This window comes from Salmo salar, chromosome ssa05 (genome assembly GCF_905237065.1).
Source record: "Salmo salar chromosome ssa05, Ssal_v3.1, whole genome shotgun sequence".
NCBI classification, from domain to species: domain Eukaryota; kingdom Metazoa; phylum Chordata; class Actinopteri; order Salmoniformes; family Salmonidae; genus Salmo; species Salmo salar.
In genome coordinates, this window is record NC_059446.1 from 32,919,368 (window position 1) to 32,937,604 (window position 18,237).

At 44.0% G+C, this 18,237-nt stretch overlaps 1 protein-coding gene across 2 annotated transcripts in view; it reads right to left on the minus strand.

Annotated features, from left to right (window-relative positions):
* The window catches only part of slc43a1a (solute carrier family 43 member 1a), a 33,383-nt gene that overhangs the window by 2,877 nt on the left and 12,269 nt on the right, over positions 1 to 18,237 (minus strand). For both annotated transcript variants that reach the window (XM_014199545.2, XM_014199546.2), the window contains exons 4-14: positions 16,191 to 16,246; positions 14,735 to 14,811; positions 8,630 to 8,722; positions 8,319 to 8,452; positions 6,387 to 6,502; positions 6,140 to 6,286; positions 2,867 to 2,899; positions 607 to 742; positions 386 to 515; positions 204 to 277; positions 7 to 130 (exon numbers count right to left, since the gene is read on the minus strand). In XM_014199545.2, the coding sequence (XP_014055020.2) occupies positions 7 to 130; positions 204 to 277; positions 386 to 515; positions 607 to 742; positions 2,867 to 2,899; positions 6,140 to 6,286; positions 6,387 to 6,502; positions 8,319 to 8,452; positions 8,630 to 8,722; positions 14,735 to 14,811; positions 16,191 to 16,246 (1,120 nt within the window). The remainder of the gene's footprint in view (positions 1 to 6; positions 131 to 203; positions 278 to 385; positions 516 to 606; positions 743 to 2,866; positions 2,900 to 6,139; positions 6,287 to 6,386; positions 6,503 to 8,318; positions 8,453 to 8,629; positions 8,723 to 14,734; positions 14,812 to 16,190; positions 16,247 to 18,237) is intronic.

Genomic DNA, 18,237 nt, shown 5'->3' on the forward strand with positions numbered 1-18,237 from the left:
TCTCACCCAGTAGGGATCTCCGTGCAGGGATCCCACCATGACGATGAAGAGGGGCTGCTGCAGCAGGGCGATCACAGCACTGATCATCGACTGCAGCCCAATCAGAGTTCCAAAGTGGTTAGAGGGGTATCTGAGAGAGAATGGGCAATTATTTCTCAAGTCAATTTCTGTATGTAAAGATGATGACGAAGTTGAGTACTTACACAGCAGCATACAGGCCTCCACAACAGGAGTGGATGAACCCTCTGACAATGGTGTGGAGGATGAAGGTTAGGATCTACAGAGAGAGGGAGAGGGAAGGAGTGTGTTGACATTTGGATGTGGGGTAGTATGTGCATTTGTGTGTGTTTGGTAACGAATGAACGAGGAAAACGTGTGTGTGTACCTGGAGTCGCAGGTTGTCTATCAGACAGCACACTCCGAACACCAGCAGTAGCAGATTGGTGAAGATGAAGGCTCTCATGGCATTAGTGATTTTCTGGATCTTTTTGTCTCTTGTCAGCCCGTCTGCTGGTCTGAGTGGGATTGGACAGGGGACAATGAGATAAGACATCTACCCCACCTCTTACTTCCATTCAGCTTCCCCCTCCTCTCTCTTTCTCACACCTCTTCTCCGTCTCTGTGTCTTTTTTCGTCTCGTCCACACACTCCTTCATCCTCCAGTCCATAATGTAGCCAATCAGAGGACAGGTGACCAGACAGAGCAGCTGCAGGGTGCCGAAGATGGACGAGTAGAAACTCACTGGAGAGAGAAGGGAACACACATTGAGACACCCTGTGAGAAAGATCCAGCAGTATGATTTTACACTGAGGGAACAAGTCAGAACTGATTGTTCTTGCCCAGAGTTAGGCTTTTCATTTGCAAGTGAAGATAATAATAGCCGGCGTACAAGTATTAACAGAAAGAAAAAAAACTGGATCAAAACTTTAAACAAAACCCAGCAGCATGCCAACCTGTTCCCTGTCCTGTTCGACAAACAAGGAAGTGGCAGGTGCTTAAATACAAATGCTCAAAATGCAACAGCCAATGAGAACCAGTTTCACATTAGGATACTTGAATTTCAATATGCACATCCTCAGATGATAAACATGAATAACCTTAAGCAGACACATCAATAAAGGTTCTATCATTGCCTGAGCATAAATACTCTAATTTTAACGGATAAGATACTACTACATTACTGTCAATGAAAAACCTTGCGCTGGAACGCAACCCATTGGCAGGAAATGAACAGAACCCTCTTTAATCAGAGGGAAACAAGGTAACCATTTACATTTTTGAAGATTCACCTTAATGTTTCACTTGCTAAACACGATCACATTACAGAGGTAACTTCTGATTGTTACATACACGATAAGAAAGAGAACAATTTTACCGGGAGACGCTCAACAATAGGTTTCGGCGCCAAACCAATTGCCGACACTCCAAACTCAAACTCCTTAGGATATAAACTCAGCAAAAAAAGAAACGTCATCTCACTGTTAACTGCGTTCATTTTCAGTAAACTTAACATGTGTAAATATTGTATGAACATAACAAGATTCAACAACTGAGACAAACTGAACAAGTTCCACAGACGTGACTAACAGAAATTGAATAATGTGTCCCTGAACAAAGGGGTGGTCAAAATCAAAAGTAAGTCATTTCTGCTGTGGCCACCAGCTGCGTTAAGTACTGCAGTGCATCTACTCATCATGGACTGCACCAGATTTGCCAGTTCTTGCTGTGAGATGTTATTCCACTCTTCCACCAAGGCACCTGCAAGTTCCCAGACATTTCTGGGGGGGGGATGGCCCTAGCCCTCACCCTACAATCCAACAGGTCCCAGATGTGCTTAATGGGATTGAGATCCGGGCTCTTTGCTGGTCATGGCAGAACACTGACGTTCCTGTCTTGCAGGAAATTACGCACAGAACGAGCAGTATGGCTGGTGGCATTGTCATGCTGGAGGGTCATGTCAGGATGAGCCTGCAGGAAGGATACCACATGAGGGAGGAGGATGTCTTCCCTGTAACGCACAGCGTTGAGTTTGCCATGACAACAAGCTCAGTCCGATGATGCTGTGACACACCGCCCCAGACCATGACGGACCCTCCACCTCCAAATCGATCCCACTCCAGAGTACAGGCCTCGGTGTAACGCTCATTCCGTCGACGATAAACGCTAATCTGACCATCACCCCTGGTGAGACAAAACCTCGACTCGTCAGTGAAGAGCACTTTTTGCCAGTCCTGTCTGGTCCAGCGACGGTGGGTTTGTGCCCATAGGCGACGATGTTGCCGGTGATGTCTGGTGAGGACCTGCCTTACAACAGGCCAACAAGCCCTCAGTCCAGCCTCTCTCAGCCTATTGCGGACAGTCTGAGCACTGATGGAGGGATTGTGCGTTCCTGGTGTAACTCGGGCAGTTGTTGCCATCCAGTACCTGTCCTGCAGGTGTGATGTTCGGCTGTACCGATCCTGTGCAGGTGTTGTTACACGTGGTCTGCCACCGCGAGGACAATCAGCTATCTGTTCTGTCTCCCTGTAGTGCTGTCTTAGGCCGTACGGACATTGCAATTTATTGCCCTGGCCACATCTGCAGTCCTCATGCCTCCTTGCAGCATGCCTAAGGCACATTCACGCAGATGAGCAGGGACCCTGGGCGTCTTTCTTTTTGTGTTTGAATTGATTCTCATTCACCATAAATCATTGTCAGTGTCTGGTTATTCATAATATCTTTAGATCAAGTGATGGAGGACATGGGATGATCATCACACACACACACACACACACACACACACACACACACACACACACACACACCTCCACACACACACACACACACGACAAGGAAACGCGCTTCTTTCACCAGGAGACATCTCACCTTTCTCCTCTGCCTCGACGATCAAAACAGAAGCTAAGGAAAGAAAGGACAGGACAACTTTATTAGAACACATTTACATGGAGGGAATCATGATAGTGTGTTGGTTTGTCAGTTGACTGTCACGGTCTGGTTTGTCAGTTGACTGTCAGTTAGTTTGGTTTGTCAGTTGACTTACACGGTCTGGTTTGTCAGTTGACCATCACGGTCTGGTTTGTCAGTTGACTGTCAGTTAGTTTGGTTTGTCAGTTGACTGTCAGGTCCTGGTTTGTCAGTTGACTGACACGGTCTGGTTTGTCAGTTGACTGTCACGTCCTGGTTTGTCAGTTGACTGTCAAGGTCTGGTTTGTCAGTTGACTGTCAGTTCGTTTGGTTTGTCAGTTGACTGTCACGTCCTGGTTTGTCAGTTGACTGTCACGGTCTGGTTTGTCAGTTGACTGTCACGGTCTGGTTTGTCAGTTGACTGTCAGTTAGTTTGGTTTGTCAGTTGACTGTCACGGTCTGGTTTGTCAGTTGACTGTCACGTCCTGGTTTGTCAGTTGACTGTCACGTCCTGGCTTGTCAGTTGACTGTCACGTCCTGGTTTGTCAGTTGACTGTCACGTCCTGGTTTGTCAGTTGACTGTCACGTCCTGGTTTGTCAGTTGACTGTCACGTCCTGGTTTGTCAGTTGACTGTCACGGTCTGGTTTGTCAGTTGACTGTCAGTTAGTTTGGTTTGTCAGTTGACTGTCAGGGTCTGGTTTGTCAGTTGACTGTCACGGTCTGGTTTGTCAGTTGACTGTCACGTCCTGGTTTGTCAGTTGACTGTCACGTCCTGGTTTGTCAGTTGACTGTCACGTCCTGGTTTGTCAGTTGACTGTCACGTCCTGGTTTGTCAGTTGACTGTCACGTCCTGGTTTGTAAGTTGACTGTCACGGTCTGGTTTGTCAGTTGACTGTCAGTTAATTTGGTTTGTCAGTTGACTGTCAGGGTCTGGTTTGTCAGTTGACTGTCAGGGTCTGGTTTGTCAGTTGACTGTCACGGTCTGGTTTGTCAGTTGATTGTCACGGTCTGGTTTGTCAGTTGACTGTCACGTCCTGATTTGTCAGTTGACTGTCCCGTCCTGGTTTGTCAGTTGACTGTCAGTTAGTTTGGTTTGTCAGTTGACTGTCAGGGTCTGGTTTGTCAGTTGACTGTCAGTTAGTTTGGTTTGTCAGTTGACTGTCACGTCCTGGTTTGTCAGTTGACTGTCACGGTCTGGTTTGTCAGTTGACTGTCACGGTCTGGTTTGTCAGTTGACTGTCAGTTAGTTTGGTTTGTCAGTTGACTGTCAGGGTCTGGTTTGTCAGTTGACTGTCAGGGTCTGGTTTGTCAGTTGACTGTCACGGTCTGGTTTGTCAGTTGACTGTCACGGTCTGGTTTGTCAGTTGACTGTCACGTCCTGATTTGTCAGTTGACTGTCCCGTCTTGGTTTGTCAGTTGACTGTCAGTTAGTTTGGTTTGTCAGTTGACTGTCAGGGTCTGGTTTGTCAGTTGACTGTCAGGGTCTGGTTTGTCAGTTGACTGTCACGGTCTGGTTTGTCAGTTGACTGTCACGTCCTGGTTTGTCAGTTGACTGTCACGTCCTGGTTTGTCAGTTGACTGTCACGTCCTGGTTTGTCAGTTGACTGTCACGTCCTGGTTTGTCAGTTGACTGTCACGGTCTGGTTTGTCAGTTGACTGTCAGTTCGTTTGGTTTGTCAGTTGACTGTCAGGGTCTGGTTTGTCAGTTGACTGTCAGGGTCTGGTTTGTCAGTTGACTTACACGGTCTGGTTTGTCAGTTGACCATCCCGGTCTGGTTTGTCAGTTGACTGTCAGTTAGTTTGGTTTGTCAGTTGACTGTCACGTCCTGGTTTGTCAGTTGACTGACACGGTCTGGTTTGTCAGTTGACTGTCACGTCCTGGTTTGTCAGTTGACTGTCACGTCCTGGTTTGTCAGTTGACTGTCACGTCCTGGTTTGTCAGTTGACTGTCACGGTCTGGTTTGTCAGTTGACTGTCAGTTAGTTTGGTTTGTCAGTTGACTGTCAGGGTCTGGTTTGTCAGTTGACTGTCAGGGTCTGGTTTGTCAGTTGACTTACACGGTCTGGTTTGTCAGTTGACCATCACGGTCTGGTTTGTCAGTTGACTGTCAGTTAGTTTGGTTTGTCAGTTGACTGTCAGGTCCTGGTTTGTCAGTTGACTGACACGGTCTGGTTTGTCAGTTGACTGTCACGTCCTGGTTTGTCAGTTGACTGTCACGGTCTGGTTTGTCAGTTGACTGTCAGTTCGTTTGGTTTGTCAGTTGACTGTCACGTCCTGGTTTGTCAGTTGACTGTCACGTCCTGGTTTGTCAGTTGACTGTCACGTCCTGGTTTGTCAGTTGACTGTCACGGTCTGGTTTGTCAGTTGACTGTCAGTTAGTTTGGTTTGTCAGTTGACTGTCAGGGTCTGGTTTGTCAGTTGACTGTCAGGGTCTGGTTTGTCAGTTGACTGTCACGGTCTGGTTTGTCAGTTGATTGTCACGGTCTGGTTTGTCAGTTGACTGTCACGTCCTGATTCGTCAGTTGACTGTCCCGTCCTGGTTTGTCAGTTGACTGTCAGTTAGTTTGGTTTGTCAGTTGACTGTCAGGGTCCGGTTTGTCAGTTGACTGTCAGTTAGTTTGGTTTGTCAGTTGACTGTCACGTCCTGGTTTGTCAGTTGACTGTCAGTTAGTTTGGTTTGTCAGTTGACTGTCAGGGTCTGGTTTGTCAGTTGACTGTCAGGGTCTGGTTTGTCAGTTGACTGTCAGGGTTTGGTTTGTCAGTTGACTGTCACGGTCTGGTTTGTCAGTTGACTGTCACGTCCTGGTTTGTCAGTTGACTGTCACGTCCTGGTTTGTCAGTTGACTGTCACGTCCTGGTTTGTCAGTTGACTGTCACGTCCTGGTTTGTCAGTTGACTGTCACGTCCTGGTTTGTCAGTTGACTGTCACGGTCTGGTTTGTCAGTTGACTGTCAGTTAGTTTGGTTTGTCAGTTGACTGTCAGGGTCTGGTTTGTCAGTTGACTGTCACGGTCTGGTTTGTCAGTTGACTGTCACGGTCTGGTTTGTCAGTTGACTGTCACGTCCTGATTTGTCAGTTGACTGTCCCGTCCTGGTTTGTCAGTTGACTGTCAGTTAGTTTGGTTTGTCAGTTGACTGTCAGGGTCTGGTTTGTCAGTTGACTGTCACGGTCTGGTTTGTCAGTTGACTGTCACAGTCTGGTTTGTCAGTTGGTGTGGTTAGTTTGTTACTCACAGTAAGGGTTGCCATGGGTGACAAGGAATTCCAGCATCTTGTTCATGGCACCCATATAGAAAATGATCCTGAGCTGGGTCATCCCCATGGTAACCAGACTCCACAGGAAGATGGGCGAGAACACGGACCTACGGAATGGGATGGTGTCTGAGAGAGAGAGAGTTGGGCAGACAGTTAATATGCGTATATGGGATGTGTTTGTGAGCAAGAGCAGTGTTCTGTTTTCAGGTGTGTGTTCTTGACTCACTCTGTGTTATGGCTGGGAGTTTCTCAGTGGAGTGTTTCAGGTCTCCATTCTTCTGACTCAAACTCTCCCCCACCCCCTTATGGTCTCCAGACACATCAGTCAACGCTAACTTCTTACTGAGGAGGAAAAGAAAGAAAGTTGTTTATTTGCTTCGGTTATTCTTATGTTGGATTAAAGTATGGTAACATGATCATGTTTTCACATACAGTTGAAGTCGGAAGTTTACATACACTTAGGTTGTAGTCATTAAAACTTGTTTTTCAACCACTCCACAAATGTCTTGTTAGCAAACTATAGGTTTGGCAAGTCGGTTAGGACATCTACTTTGTCCATGACACAAGTACATTTTCCAAAAATTGTTTACAGACAGATTATTTAACTTATAATTCACTGTATCACAATTCCAGTGGGTCAGAAGTTTACATACACTAAGTTGACTGTAGCCTTTAAACAGCGTGGAAAATTCCAGAAAATTATGTCATGCCTTTAGATGCTTCTGATAGGCTAATTGACATAATTTGAGTCAATTGGAGGTGTACCTGTGGATGTATTTCACGGCCTACCTTCAAACTCAGTGCCTCTTTGCTTGACATCATGGGAAAATCAAAAGAAATCAGCCAAGACCTCAGAATAAAATTGTAGACCTTCACAAGTCTGGTTCATCCTTAGGAGCAATTTCCAAACGCCTGAAGGTACCACGTTCATCTGTACAAACAATAGTACGCAAGTATAAACACCATGGGACCACGCAGCCGTCATACCGCTCAGGAAGGAGACGCGTTCTGTCTCGTAGAGATTAACGTACTTTGGTGCAAAAAGTGCAAATAAATCCCAGAACAACAGTGAAGATGCTGGAGGAAACAGGTACAAAACTATCTATATCCACAGTAAAACGAGTCCTATAATCGACATAACCTGAAAGGTCGCTCAGCAAGGAAGAAGCCACTGCTCCAAAACTGCCATAAACAAGCCAGTCTACGGTTTGCAACTGCACATGGGGACAGAGATCATACTTTTTGGAGAAATGTCCTCTGGTCTGAGGAAACAAAAATAGAACTGTTTGGCCATAATGACCATCGTTATGTTTGGAGGAAAAAGGGGGAGGCTTGCAAGCCGAAGAACACCATCCCAACCGTGAAGCACAGGGGTGGCAGCATCATGTTGTGGGGGTGCTTTGCTGCAGGAGGGACTTCACAAAATAGATGGCATCATGAGGTATGAAAATTATGTGGATATATTGAAGCAACATCTCAAGACATCAGTCAGGAAGTTAAAGCTTGGTAACAAATGTTTCTTCCAAATGGACAATGACCCCAAGCATACTTCCAAAGTTGTAGCAAAATGGCTTAAGGACAACAAAGTCAAGGTATTTGAGTGGCCATCACAAAGCCCTGACCTCAATCCTATAGAAAATGTGTGGGCAGAACTGAAAAAGCGTGTGCGAGCAAGGAGGCCTACAAACCTGACTCAGTTACACCAGCTCTGTCAGGAGGAATGGGCCAAAATTCACCCAACTTATTGTGGGAAGCTTGTGGAAGGCTACCCGAAACGTTTGACCCAAGTTAACCAATTTAAAGGCAATGCTACCAAATACTAATTGAATGTATGTAAACTTCTGACCCACTGGGAATGTGATGAAAGAAATAAAAGCTGAAATAAATCATTCTACTATTATTCTGACATTTCACATTCTTAAAATAAAGTGGTGATCCTAACTGACCTAAGACAGGGAATTTTTACTAGGTTTAAATGTCAGGAATTGTGAAAAACTGAGTTTGAATGTATTTGGCTAAGGTGAATGTAAACTTCCGAATTCACCTGTATCTATATTGTTCTAGCATCGTGGAAGTGTTATGATAAAAATATTACAATAGCCATTATTTTTTAAATCCGTGCTATGACGTAGTAATGTTATTTCAGTGTTGTACTGACATGTAGTCGACCTCGTCCGGCGTGGGCAAGGACTCTATTGGCCAGTTGAAGAAACAGTTGAGGAAGACGAAGCCCGCTAGACCCGACCACACCCACATAATCACCCGGAACGACATGCCTGCATCATAGATCAGCTTAGAGAGGGACAGAACATGGGGTGTTATTAGTAGAGAAAAGTATAACTTACTTTGGACACCTCATTGACTTCTTCACATAACATATGAAGGCTGAACATGTACTCTATTTGTATGAGTGACACGAGGCAACAGTAACAAATGTGTGTCCATCTCTGACGACATCATCATGTTTACCTTGACTCCCGGGAAGGTGACGGCAGAAGAGGCGTAGGAGCCAATCATCAGAGACATGATGGTGGAGGTCCGACTGCCAAACATGTTGGGTATCTGGAGGGAGAAAGGGGTGGGGAACAGGGGATGAGAAAGAAAGAGAGAGGGATACATTCATGAACAGTCTCAAACATTGATAATTTGACCACAATCAATACATATTGATACAATCGGAGAACAGACACACTGCATTAGGAAAGTCTTGACTGAGTGCATTAATGCAAGCTCACCAGCAGAGAGCACAAAGGTATTGAGTAAAATATAAGCCCAACACAGGTTTACTACAGTACAGTATCTACAGAACCACTTTGGCAGAGGAAGTATTATCATACTGAAAATACTTCTGATCATTTAATAAAGTTTTATAAAGTTATTAATAGACATTTCATAGAGGCAGAAGGATTGAAGCATTATTACATATTTTTTTGAGACCCAATGATATTCATTAAGAGTACTGTTCATGAGCTGGGCCATTCTCAGCACAGACATTCTCTAATAGTCACCCATCCATCAGCCATGTGATTGACGACAATGCTCTGTACATTCTCTGGAATTATATGTACATTCTATGGAATCATATGTGTTATCTCATAGTTTTGATGTCTTCACTATTATTCTACAATGTAGAAAATAGTAAAAATGAAGAAAAACACTTGAATGAGTAGGTGTTCTAAAACTTTTGACCGGTAGTGTACATCAAACAAATGGTTTCCACGTGTTTGATGCCATTCCATTCGCTCCACTCTGGCCATTATTAGGAGCCGTCTTGCCCTCAGCAGCCTCCACTGCTGGCGAGCACGTGGTAAAACTGTTCCTGGCCGTGTTCCGACATGACGCTGGACTCGTAAAAGACACCTGAAACACCCGTCCTCATTGATGGGTTCCTAGAAGGCAAATATTTCACATCCTGGCGTTGCAGACAACGTGTAATGCTTCAGATATACCAGGATGATCTCTGGCGGATTTTGGGAATGCTAGTGAGAGGGGTCATGTGCTAAAAAAAAACACAGAGAAGATTGTATCTCTTACAAATGTCAAAGTAAAGTTAGTATAGCCGTGTTAAATACCAGTCTTGACGTTTGCCTGTAACTGTACAGCACAGTGAGACGTCTTGGCTTCTGTGTGTGTGTGTGTGTGTGTGTGCAGGAGGCAATATTCCCACCGTTTCTCTGACAGGAGCCTAGAAAGCACACATTTAACGCATGTCCTTCAAGCACATGTGACTTCCCTTTTTGGCCAGCCAGGGTCAGTGGAAACATGTGAGTTTAGGAGAGAGGGATGACCCAGCAGGTTTTACTGTCAGGTACATGGGAATTACTGGAAATGTTACACGGATATGAAAATACATTCTAGGATAGATCGAAAAGCTGTGAAAAGTGTGTGACGACTGACGAGTGACAAAGCAAATGTGTCTGAGAGAAACAAAGAAAGAGAGGGGGGGAGAAAGATGGAGTGAGAGAGACAAAACGTGTACTTGAGTCGATGTTAGGGTCCCTAAAGAAGGAGAATTTCGAGTCTCATAGCAAAGGGTTTGAATACTTAAGTAAATAAGGTATTTCTGTTTTTAATTTTAATACAATTTCTGTAAACAATTGTTGGAAAAATTACTTGTGTCATGCACAAAGTAGATGTCCTAACCAACTTGCCAAAACTATAGTTTGTTAACAAGACATTTGTGGAGTGGTTGAAAAATGAGTTCTAAGTGTATGTAAACTTCCGACTTCAACTGTATTTTTTAAATCCATTTTAGAATAAAATATACAGGGGGTACTGGTACCGAGTCAATGTGTGGGGCTACAGGTTAGTCGAGGTAATATGTACATGTAAGTATGGATAAAATGACTATGAGATAATAAACAGCGAGTAGCAGCAGCGTAAAAAAAACAGGGGGGGGGGGTGCAATGCAAATAATCCGGGTAGCCATTTGATTAACTGTTACATTTTTAGGACCTTCCTCTGACACTGCCTGGTATAGAGGTCCTGGATGGCAGGAAGCTTGGCCCCAGTGATGTACTGGGCTGTACACACTACCCTCTGTAGCGCCTTGCAGTCGGATGCCGAGCAGTTGCCAAACCAGGCAGTGATGCAACCGCCTGGTATGGCAACTGCTTGGCATCCGAACGGCATACGCTTTTCATATTTATTCTGTAATAAACATTTCAATTTCACCCTATAAAAAAAGAATAAGTGTGTAGGGTTAACCATAACTCAATATGACCCCTTTAACATCTACACTATCTGTCAACCAAAACTCTGACGGAGGTTGGTAGAACAAGGTGTCTGCATTTGAAATAGAAAAGTGAAACTTTACAAGCAAGCAATGTACCTTTACAATCGAATCTCCCTAAATAAATCTAATGTCCCTAAATAAATTGAATGTCCCTAAATAAATTGAATGTCTTTAAATAAATTGAATGTCCTAAATCAAGCCGCATGACATGATATCTATCTAGCCATGATGCTGAGAATATGTGGTCTGAATCCAATGTAGGTTTCGTCTGTAAAGTTCACAATAAAACAGAGCTAAGCGTTATATGTTGAATGGCAATCCCCTGGGCTCGACTAGAAAAACAATGGCATCAGGTTAGAATGGAGAGTTTGTTCAACAAACCAAACTGAAGTGACCTCCCTCATCAGGACGAAAACATTACAACCACAACAACATGGGCAGTGTTGCCACTACAACCACTCAAATAGAAGGGCTGTCTATGTCTGCGTGTGTCCTTGTGCCCCAGACCTTGTGCCCCAGTGCTGACATAAGTTCTAACAACACCCTTATGAAACCCGGTCCACGCTGGTCCAGCCCAGCCCAGTTGGGGAACAGACTCATCATAGACCGGGGTCAGAGAGATAAATGGAGAGGAGTGAATGTCAATAAAGATTGATAGTGTTTGTGTGTGTGGTGTGTGTGTGTGTGTGTGTGTGTGTGTGTGTGTGTGTGTGTGTGTGTGTGTGTGTGTGTGTGTGTGTGTGTGTGTGTGTGTGTGTGTGTGTGTGTGTGTGTGGTGTGTGTGTGTGGAAAGCCATGCCACTGAGAAGAAGGGGTGGGGTGGCAGCAGGACACAACTCCTCATGCCGAACAGTGTGTGTGTGTGTGTGTGTGTGTGTGTGTGTGTGTGTGTGTGTGTGTGTGTGTGTGTGTGTGTGTGTGTGTGTGTGTGTGTGTGTGTGTGTGTGTGTGTGTGTGTGTGTGCATTCTCCCTGGGTTTATTAGAGTTTGTGCCAAACTATGTGGGAGGCACTAGGGTTGTGAGTACAACAGCAAGAGAAAGGACAAACTGTCGTTTGGTGTGTGTGTGCCAGCATGCAGCAGGTATTCGTTTGTGAGCGTGATTGAATGGGTGTGTGAATGTTTTGGACTGAGTGTTACAGTAAATATAGCTACACGAAGAGAGGTTGCTTAACTGGTCTGTCGTCTAAAGCCAGGAGAAAGGTCAGGGGTTACAGGATTGCCTGAGGTCAATAGTACCTGACTAGACCTCTCTCAGTCTGTGTTGTGGTCTTTTGTCTATGTGTTCCCTAGTGTTTCTGTGTGAGGACACACACATGGGGATAGAGGCAGTTCCGTGTTTGTTTTTGGATTTTTCCAGCTGACTAATATCAGCTAGAATAGAGAGAGTAAGATAAGAACTGTGGAAAGGGGGAGAGGGAGGAAGGGGGGGGGGTAGAGAGAGGGTAGAGTGTGCCCTTGTGTGTTTTCGGTAAAGGTGGGTGTGTGACAAGTCAGGACTTGTGATTGGTGGAGGCACAAGTGGAACAATTTCCATCTGGGAAGAGGCATGTGCAACTCAGGCGCCAAAATAGTCACACACACACACACCACATAAACAATTTCACATCCATAAACACTAAAAGCTACCCTCCCTCAAAACCTGTTGGTGACTAACATACACTACCGTTCAAACTTTTGCGGTCACTTAGAAATGTCCTTGTTGTCCATGAAAACATACATGAAATGAGTTGCAAAATGAACAGGAAATATAGTCAAGACGTTGACATGGATATAAATAATTACTTTTAATTTAAATAATTGTGTCCTTCCAACTTTGCTTTCGTCAAAGAATCCGACATTTGCAGCAATTACAGCCTTGCATACCTTTGGCATTCTAGTTGTTAATTTGTTGAGGTAATCTGAAGAGATTTCACCACATGCTTCCTGAAGCACCTCCCACAAGTTGGATTGGCTTGATGGGCACTTCTTACGTACCATACGGTCAAGCTGCTCCCACAACTGCTCAATAAGGTTGAGATCTGGTGACTGTGCTGGCCACTCCATTATAGACAGAATACCAGCTGACTGCTTCTTCCCTAAATAGTTATTGCATAGTTTGGAGCTGTGCTTTGGGTCATTGTCCTGTTGTAGGAGGAAATTGGCTCCAATTAAGCGTCATCCACAGGGTATGGCATGGCATTGCAAAATGGAGTGATAGCCTTCCTTCTTCAAGATCCCTTGTACCCTGTACAAATCTCCCACTTTACCACCACCGAAGCACCCCCAGACCATCACATTGCCTCCACCATGCTTGACAGATGGCGTCCAGCATCTTTTCATTTTCTCTGCATCTCACGAATGTTCTTCTTTGTGATCCGAACACCTCAAACGTATATTCGTCTGTCCATAACACTTTTTTCCAATCTTCATCTGTCTAGTGTCTGTGTTCTTTTGCCCATCTTAATCTTTTATTTTTATTGGCCAGTCTGAGATATGGCTTTTTCTTTGCAACTCTGCCTAGAAGGCCAGCATCCCGGAGTCGCCTCTTCACTGTTGACGTTGAGACTGGTGTTTTGCTGGTACTATTTAATGAAGCTGGCAGTTGAGGACTTGTGAGGCATCTGTTTCTCAAACTAGACACTCTAATGTGCTTGTCCTCTTGCTCAGTTGTGCACCGGGGCCTCCCACTCCTCTTTCTATTCTGTTTAGAGACAGTTTGCGCTGTTCTATGAAGGGAGTAGTACACAGCGTTGTACGAGATCGTCTGTTTCTTGGCAATTTCTCACATGGAATAGCCTTCATTTTTCAGAACAACAATAGACTGACGAGTTTCAGAAGAAAGTTCTTTGTTTCTGGCCATTTTAAGCCTGTAATCGAACCCACAAATGCTGATGCTCCAGATATTCAACTAGTCTAAAGATGGTCAGTTTTATTGCTTCTTTAATCAGAACAACAGTTTTCAGCTGTGCTAACATAATTGCAAAAGGGTTTTCTAATGATCAATTAGCCTTTCAAAATTATAAACTAGGATTAGTAACACAACGTGCCATTGGAACACAGGAATGATGGTTGCTGATAATGGGCCTCTGTACGCCTATGTAGATATTCCATAAAAAATCTGCCGTTTCCAGCTGCAATAGTCATTTACAACATTAACAATGTCTACACTGTATTACTGATCAATTTGATGTTATTTCACTGGTCAAAAAAATGTGCTTTTCTTTCAAAAACAAGGACATTTCTAAGTGACCCCAAACATTTCAATGGTAGTGTATGGTAACACAGGCCTACTGTACAGTAATTATAACACACACACAGGTGGCCCCAGACTAACACAGGCAAGGTACCTCATATCATATGACGTGCGCACACCACATCACACACACACAAACAACTACCTTCCATAAACAACACTCTGTCCTCTCAGGTCTATGACGCTAACCACCCCATATTACTCAATCAATACTGGGAAATTCCTCTGTGCCGCAAAAACACCTTGTTGGCTCATCATACAAACAGGACAAAACTGAATGATATTGGTTTTTCAGTGATATGGGAAGCCAACATCCAGTAATCAAGGTCTTCAACAGTGTTTGCTGATTTTTTGATCCGAGGTAAACAGATGTGAGTATTTGCTGTTTATCAACGACTTGAATAGAGCAAATATTGACTGGTGTGTGGGACAAACTTAGACCAGAGGGACTGGAGAGGTTTGTGTGTGTGTGTGTGTGTGTGTGTGTGTGTGTGTGTGTGTGTGTGTGTGTGTGTGTGTGTGTGTGTGTGTGTGTGTGTGTGTGTGTGTGTGTGTGTGTGTGTGTGTGTGTGTGTGTGTGTGTGTGTGTGTGTGTGTGTCTCACCGTGAGGGAGGTGAAGGTCAAGCAGATTCCTCCGAAGCCGTTAAAGGAGAGGGCCAGAAAGATGAGAGCAGAGAGCCCTGGAGAGAGAAAAGGAGATAGAGGAGGTAAAGGAATAATATTTTGGTATTTTTTCATTAGTCCACATCTTGAAAACTTGATTGCTGACATGCAAAACATTTTGGGGCTAATGTGGAATAATGAAACAAATACCAACATATAGTTTTGAAGTCGATTATTTATTTAAACACTGTTGACTAGGTGTATGAATAAGTGTATAGTCCACAGCAGGGGTCTCCAAACTATTCTAGCATGAGAGCTACTTTAACAAAATCTAACATGTCGCAAGCTACACATTTTTTTATAGCTTTCACATAGGCAAGTTCTTCTCTTCTCCTCTACCCTGCTACTCTTCCCTGGGTCCTTGGTGTACAAGAGATGTGTTTTCTGTTAATATACTTGGTAAAATAATGGTTAATAAACAATGTTTTATATTTTCCTGAATTCAGTTCTCGGTTTTATTTTCCATGCCCATGCTTAAATCACATCAGAAGACTATTTGTGAGGTCTGGGAAAAAAACGAACAAATTGAATTTATTTTGTGTAATTCCTCATTGCGCATCTAGCAACAGAGGAATGTGTCGGTCTAGCGATGTTTCTCCTGTTAGGCCTAATGCTGCAGCACGTCATGGCAGAGTTTGCAAACAAATCGCCACTCAATTGATACAAATAATGTAGTTCTGTCAGGTTAGACAATTTTTCTGTTAACATTTAAAGGGAAAGTTCACCCCGGTGACACTTTGCTTCTTGAAAATCCAGTATGTTGAAAACTTGACTGCTGACATGGAAAACATTTTGGGACAGTATCAACAGTGGACTAATGAAAAAATACCAAAATATCATTTTTGAGTAGATTTTCCCTTTAATTGAAAATGTTTTGGGGGAATGTCTTTCTGTCTACCCACAAGATGGTTATCATTAGCATCACTAACTGGCTACACACCAAACAGACAGACAGGGGCAATATTGGCGGAAATTCATTGGCAGATATTGTGGCTAACCGGGGGTGGGATAATGTCATTATTGCTTTGATTGGATAGTAGCTGGGAGCTTTATGTTTATGACGGTTTGCGATGGAACTCATGAAAATAAATGCATGTACTTTCAGAATTGATTGGCGAGCTACTCATAGGTGGGCTGTGACTGACTGGTAGCTAGTGATCGACCTGTTGGAGACTCCTGGTCTACAGGTATCGACAAGTGACAGCGTGTGTGTGTGTGTGTGTGTGTGTGTGTGTGTGTGTGTGTGTGTGTGTGTGTGTGTGTGTGTGTGTGTGTGTGTGTGTGTGTGTGTGTGTGTGTGTGTGTGTGTGTGTGTGCGTGCGTGCGTGCGTGCGTGCGTGTGTGTGTGTGTGTGTGTTTGTGCGTGCCTGTGTTGAGGATAATGTCTGTCACTTACGATGAGGATCGTACGCTGATATTGACATCATGGCACAAGAGAGACCAAAACAAAAACTGCAAAAAAGGAAGTTTCATTTTTAGATGGACATCCAGACCTAAAAAATACATTATTATACATTCATTAGCAAATAACAACGGTACATTTCAAGACAAGGAGGGAGATGAGAGAGGTGTACTAGTCAAATCTCTCTCTCTCTCTATTTGCTTTTTTCTCTCCCTTTTTTGCCGGAGGAGATTCCAACGAGGCAGAGGTTCTCCTCGAGCAGTGTGTCTGTCATTACAGCATTCACACACCTCTTTTGCCTGTCACACATTCCTCATTACTCATACCTCCACTATGGTACACCTAAAACACACACATACGCCAACACATTGACATGTGTACTTTAAACCAGCGATTCTCAACTGGTGGGAGGTTTTGAATGGGTGGCGAATACTCCAGTCTGAATTTAAATGACTCAAACCAGGTATAAAGTGTGTAGAAATGATAATGAACCTATATTTCAATCACAGTATTTTCAATATACTGTTATTAGCAGCGCTATTTAGCAGATTTTGTTGATTTTAGTGAGCTTAACATTCTTCATCAAGAATATGAGCAAAATTGAATTATTGACAATGAAAAAGGTGGGACTGTTGTTCCCTTGTCATATAATTGGTACATTAAATATCAATAAAGCATTGAAAATAGTTTTCCAGATTGCTTTTTGGCCAAAGAAATTGCAATGCGAATATTGGATCGCTACTGAGACAACCTCGTTCAATTTGGGTCCCAAGGCAAAATCAGTTGAGAACCACTCCCTTAAACACACAAACACACACAAAGACAAACCCACACACAGCCCCACCCATGTTCACTGAGGAGACACAAAATACTAAATGCCCCTCCACCCACCCTGGGTGTGTGATCTGGCATAATCTGACTTCCTCTGCCTTTAAGCAGTCTGACATTAACTTTTTGGCCTTTACCACTATTTCCCATTCCAATTTTTTTGGGGAACTGCCTAGCGGTTAAGAGTATTGAGCCAGTAACCAAAAGGTTGCTGGTTTGAATCCCTGTGCTCACTAGGTGAAAAATCAGTCGATGTGCCCTTGAACAAGGCACTTAACCATAATTGCTCCTGTTCCTATGGATAAGAGCATCTGCTAAATGACTAAAATATAAATGTGAAAATGTCGATACAGCGAAAGTACTTTGCTGGGAAAAACTATTCAGTTAGAGCTATATGACAAGTTTCGACAATCGTTAATATTCATGATGGACTGATATGGAAAATCTCGGTTTGAATGAATAACATTCATGGCTTCGCAAAGATCTGACAACTGCTTGCTGATTGCCCATTGGGCCAGGTGTGAATGTTCCAGGGGCCTTACCTCCCCAAACAGTTTGAATACAATGTTGATGGCTCGTCTGTTGATGGCTCATCAGCAGGCAGTAAGTATGCTAAATTGAGAGCCTGTGAAAGGCTCTTGTGCTTGCACGAACAATACCATACAATGCTTGCTTTATTGCCAAGCAGCGGCCCTGGAGCACTTAGGGGTATAGTGCCTTGCTCAAGAGCACAACAGCGTTAGATAGTATACAAGATATTGAACCCGGTAACCCTCCGGCTGCCGGCTCACTCCCTGCAGATTTCGCCGCAGGCAACTCGGGGTTCGAGCCGGCAACCCTCTGGTTACTGGCCAGCTTCTCTAACCTCAAGACATTTTACTTTTTATTTTAGCATACTTAACTGCCTGCTGATGGGCCATCAACGGGCTTCCCATTGTATTCAAACTGGTTGGGTAGTTCAGGCCTCCGGAGACCTCCGCCGCCCCAACAGTAAACTGGTTGGGTAGTTCAGGCCTCCGGAGACCTCCGCCGCCCCAACAGTAACATATACTCATTTACAGAATAGTGTACGTTAACACCAAGGATAAACGGATATCCCGATATGCCTTGCTCATATGAATATCAAATGATATCGATATCATATTGAATTATCGCTATTGGTACTAACCACTAGTTAATTAACCAATGAGGCACAAAGGGGTGTGGTATATGG